At 38.1% G+C, this 4,298-nt stretch overlaps 1 gene segment (V, D, J or C); it reads left to right on the plus strand.

Moving 5' to 3' along the window:
* The first annotated feature begins 1,724 nt into the window (after positions 1–1,724).
* Positions 1,725–2,305, plus strand: LOC130540822 (T cell receptor alpha variable 21-like). The segment is given in 2 exon segments: positions 1,725–1,770; positions 1,971–2,305. Coding segments are annotated over 2 exon segments (381 nt in total).
* Positions 2,306–4,298: the final 1,993 nt, after the last annotated feature.

Raw genomic sequence — 4,298 nt, forward strand, 5'->3', positions numbered from 1 at the left:
TAGTACCCTGGTCCCGCACCAGATAACCCTCAAAGGCACCACCATGTGTTACTACACTGTGGGCAGATTGGACCACATCTGTCTCCCAGGTGAAGAGGGGAGATAAGATCCATTTAAAGAGGGCATTGCCCAAGAAAATGTGAGATTAATGGAAGAAGGTAGAAAATGAAATGAGAAGAAGGAAAGGGGAAAAATAAGGAAAGGTACATGAAATCAAGAACTGCACCAGTAAAGAAAAAACAAGGAGAGAGAAGATCCTGGATATTGCTCTTTCTCCAATCTAACATTTTCATTCTTGGTAAACGTCCGGTGTCAAGTTCATAAATTGAGGATTATTTTTCTGAGAAATATCTGGGCTCACTCGATTTTTTCAACTATAGCACATGCATTGAAAAGTAAATGAATTTTGAAAATTTGCTAACATGAAATCATTATATTAATATTTTTATTTCAACATTTCCCTAGTTTTCTATGCACCTGTATTCCATTTTTATGACTAATCACTTTGTAAATTAATATGTAATTGTTTAAGTATCTAGGCAATATAGAATAAAAAATGATACTTCATTGATTTTCTTCTGACAAGTTCCTAATCACTGTTAGGTTTCATCACACTTCCACTGTTTCTATACATTTAAATACAAACTCACAGTAAACATACTTTTAAAAATCGTAAATAGGATCACACTATATATAAAATGCTGTGGTTCAATTGAATAAGAGACAGAAGCTTTTGCAACTCAGAAAATTTAACCCACCTTATACTTTTTTGCAAGTGTAGTAAGTAACTCACAATACAGAGCTACCATAATGTATTGACTATCTATATTGAAAGAATATTTAAATTTTTTTCCACTTTTTTTAACCATTGCATGCAATGTACAGTGCTGTAAGTGTATTTATCAGAGTATTTCTTAAGAAAAATTCCTAGCCAAATGGAAATTTTGCATTCAGTAATATGTAAATAACATATGTAGACATTTATTAATTATATTTCAGCTATCAGAATATCAGAGTATCCATTTCCTGACATTATCAACAAAACTGAGTATTAATAGTATGATTCTGAACTCCTTTTGCAATATGACAAGTAAGAGATGATAGAAAGGGCCTTTTCACAAAAATGCAAGTTACGGGAAACCAGTCCTTAAGCACTGAAGTGGCAAGAAGAGACAGCAGTCAGAGGAATCTGGAGAAAGTTGCTGTAACAGTATGGAAAACATTTATATATTTTTTCTTTTCTAACATAAGCATTTAAGAATATATATTTCTCTCTATTCACTGATTTGGCTGCATTCTACAAATCTCATATTCAAACATTTTTGTTTCTTTAGGAGAAGGAGGAGTAGGTGAAAGTGGAGGAGAAAGAAGCATTTGTCTAGCAGTACTGTGCTTGGTTCTGAAGTGGCAGTGTTTTCATTTCTTTCATTCCATTTCCACCTCCCATATTTTGCAGATCTGTGTGTGTGTGAGAGAGAGAGAGAGGAGAGAGAGAGGAGAGAGAGAGGAGAGAGAGAGGAGAGAGAGAGGAGAGAGAGAGGAGAGAGAGAGGAGAGAGAGAGAGAGAGAGAGAGACTTGTCTCAGATTGGCTGGGCCAACTCTGTGTTTCCTGTAGAAATGTTTGAACGTATGAGATAGCAAAGCAGAGTGTTTATCTTGTGAGCCATTCTCCATATTTCCGATGTAAGATTTCAGTTCTCAGTGAGTCTAAGTGACAGAAGGAATGGAGACCTTCTTGGGCCTGCTTATCCTTTGGCTGCAGCTGCAATGTGAGTTAGAGGGAAATGGAAATGAGCAAAGAGCAGGCTGACTCCAGGACGTTTCTCCCAGGAAAGAGGGAGAAAGAAAGGGAGTTGTTATGCCTGTATGGTTTACTGGGAATTTCTGTGGAAATTGAAAAAATACATTTAAAGGTAATTTCTAAGGAATCATTAGCCACTAACCAGTCTATTGCTCTTTTTCTGAACAGGGGTGAGCAGCAAACAGGAGGTGACGCAGATTCCTGCAGCTCTGAGTGTCCCAGAAGGAGATAACTTGGTTCTCAACTGCAGTTTCACTGATAGCGCTATTTACAGCCTCCAGTGGTTTAGGCAGGACCCTGGGAAAGGTCTCACATCTCTGTTGCTTATTCAGTCAAGTCAGAGAGAGCAAACAAGTGGAAGACTTAATGCCTCGCTGGATAAATCATCAGGACGTAGTACTTTATACATTGCAGCTTCTCAGCCTGGTGACTCAGCCACCTACCTCTGTGCTGTGAGGCACAGTGCACAACAGGCACCTGCAACCAATACCCAAACTCTATAGCTGGGGCTCTAACTGCATGTTTTATCTTGAGACTGAGCAATGTTTTTGCATTAAGAGGACTTCTAAATTGACACTGTCTCCACATAGAAACAATTAAATACACAAAACTCGATGTAATAACCTGAAATTAAACTATGAATTCTCTGATCTTTAGATTTTTATCAATTTTAATATAAATAATAGTTTTATTTCAATTAATTTACATGCCATGAAGTTCAGTCTTTTAAAGTGAACAATTAAGTGTTATTTAGTGTATTCACAATGTTGTGCAGCTTTTATCTCTGTGTAGTTTCAAAAACTTTTTAACATCTCAAAAGGAAACCACATGTCCATTAAGCAGTTACCTTGCCCACCCTCCTCCCAGCCCCTGGTAGCCACCAACCTGTTTTCAGTCTCTACGGATTTTCCTATTCTGTACATTTCATATAAATGGAATAATGTAGTAGGTAGTGGCCTCTGTGTATGGCTTCTCTCACATGGCATAATTTTCTGAGGTTTATTCAACGTAGGAAGGACCAGAGGAAGCTAAACATGAACATCTAACCAATCACATGCTTATATCTCCCCCATGCAAGAGCCTCCAACCAGGGCACACCTGAAGCTTTGTTAGTTTTCTTCCACTCTAAAGCTTCCCTACTCCTCTGCCTATCTTTAAGTCTCTGCCAAACACAAGGGACGGTAGCTGATTCCTTTGGTATAGCAAGCTCTGAATAAATTGCCTTTGCTTTTTTCATTTAGGTGGTCTTCACTTATATCCACAGAACTCTTGTAAAGACACTGAGTTTTTCTTCCCTGCCAAGTTCTCACTTCACCGTAAGAGTCACTTTGCACATGAAAAATTAATGAATCACCATAAGAAATGTTAAAGCTGGAGGGCAGCTTGTCCTCCATTCAGATAGGTCATTGAAGCCTACATCAATCAGATAGTACTTCTTAGATAAGTCAGAGAGATGCATTGATGTAAAGCCCAGTTCTCAATATTTACATGTCAAACTCTGTCCTCAATAAAAGCTTGAAACTCCAAACAGATATCTTGGCCTTCCTGGAAGATTTTATTATCAACAAGTTCTTGTTCTCATCTATTGCTTTTACTAAATATTCAGGCTCCATATTGTGTGATGAGGAGTTTGCATTCACAACCTCTGCCATATCTGGGCTACAAGCTGCTTTCTTTCTTGACATTACAAACCAACTCGTGGGTAAGTAATACATTCAGATATATGAGCTACAAAGGAGCTTAAATAGTGGGGGACTTCACCACCCCACTGACTATGTTAGGAAGATCATCAAGGCAGAAAACTAACAAAGAAATTCTGGACTTAGGGCCGAGCGTGGTGGCTCAAGCCTGTAATCTCAGCACTTTGGGAGGCCGAGGCGGGCGGATCATGAGATCAGGAGATTGAGACCATCCTTGCAAACATGGTGAAACCCTGTCTCTACTAAAATACAAAAAAATTAGCCAGGCGTGGTGGTGTGTGCCCGTAGTCCCAGCTACTTGGGAGGCTGAGGCAGGGGAATCACTTGAACCTGGGAGACAGAGATTGCAGTGAGCGGAGATTGCGGTGAGCCGAGATTGCGCCACTGCACTCCATCTTGGTGACAGAGTTAGACTCCATCTCAAAAAAAAAAAAAAAAAGAAAAAAAGAAATTCTGCACTTAAACTTGACCAACTGGATCTGACAGAATTTTATAGAATACTTCAGTCATCAACCACAGAATATATATTCTTCTCATTGGCCATAAAGCAAGCCTCAATAAATTTTTTTAAAAATTGAAATTATACCAACCATACTCTTAGACAACAGTGAAATAAAAATGGAAATCAATACTAAGGAGATCTTTCAAAATCACATAATTACATGGAAATTAAACAACTTGCTCATGGATGATTTTAGATAAACCATGAAATTAAGGCAGACATCAAAAAATTATTTAAAATAAATGAAAACAGAGACACAACATACAAAAATCTCTGGGATGCAGCAAAATCAGT

The sequence above is a fragment of the Pan paniscus genome, chromosome 15, assembly GCF_029289425.2.
Source record: "Pan paniscus chromosome 15, NHGRI_mPanPan1-v2.0_pri, whole genome shotgun sequence".
NCBI classification, from domain to species: domain Eukaryota; kingdom Metazoa; phylum Chordata; class Mammalia; order Primates; family Hominidae; genus Pan; species Pan paniscus.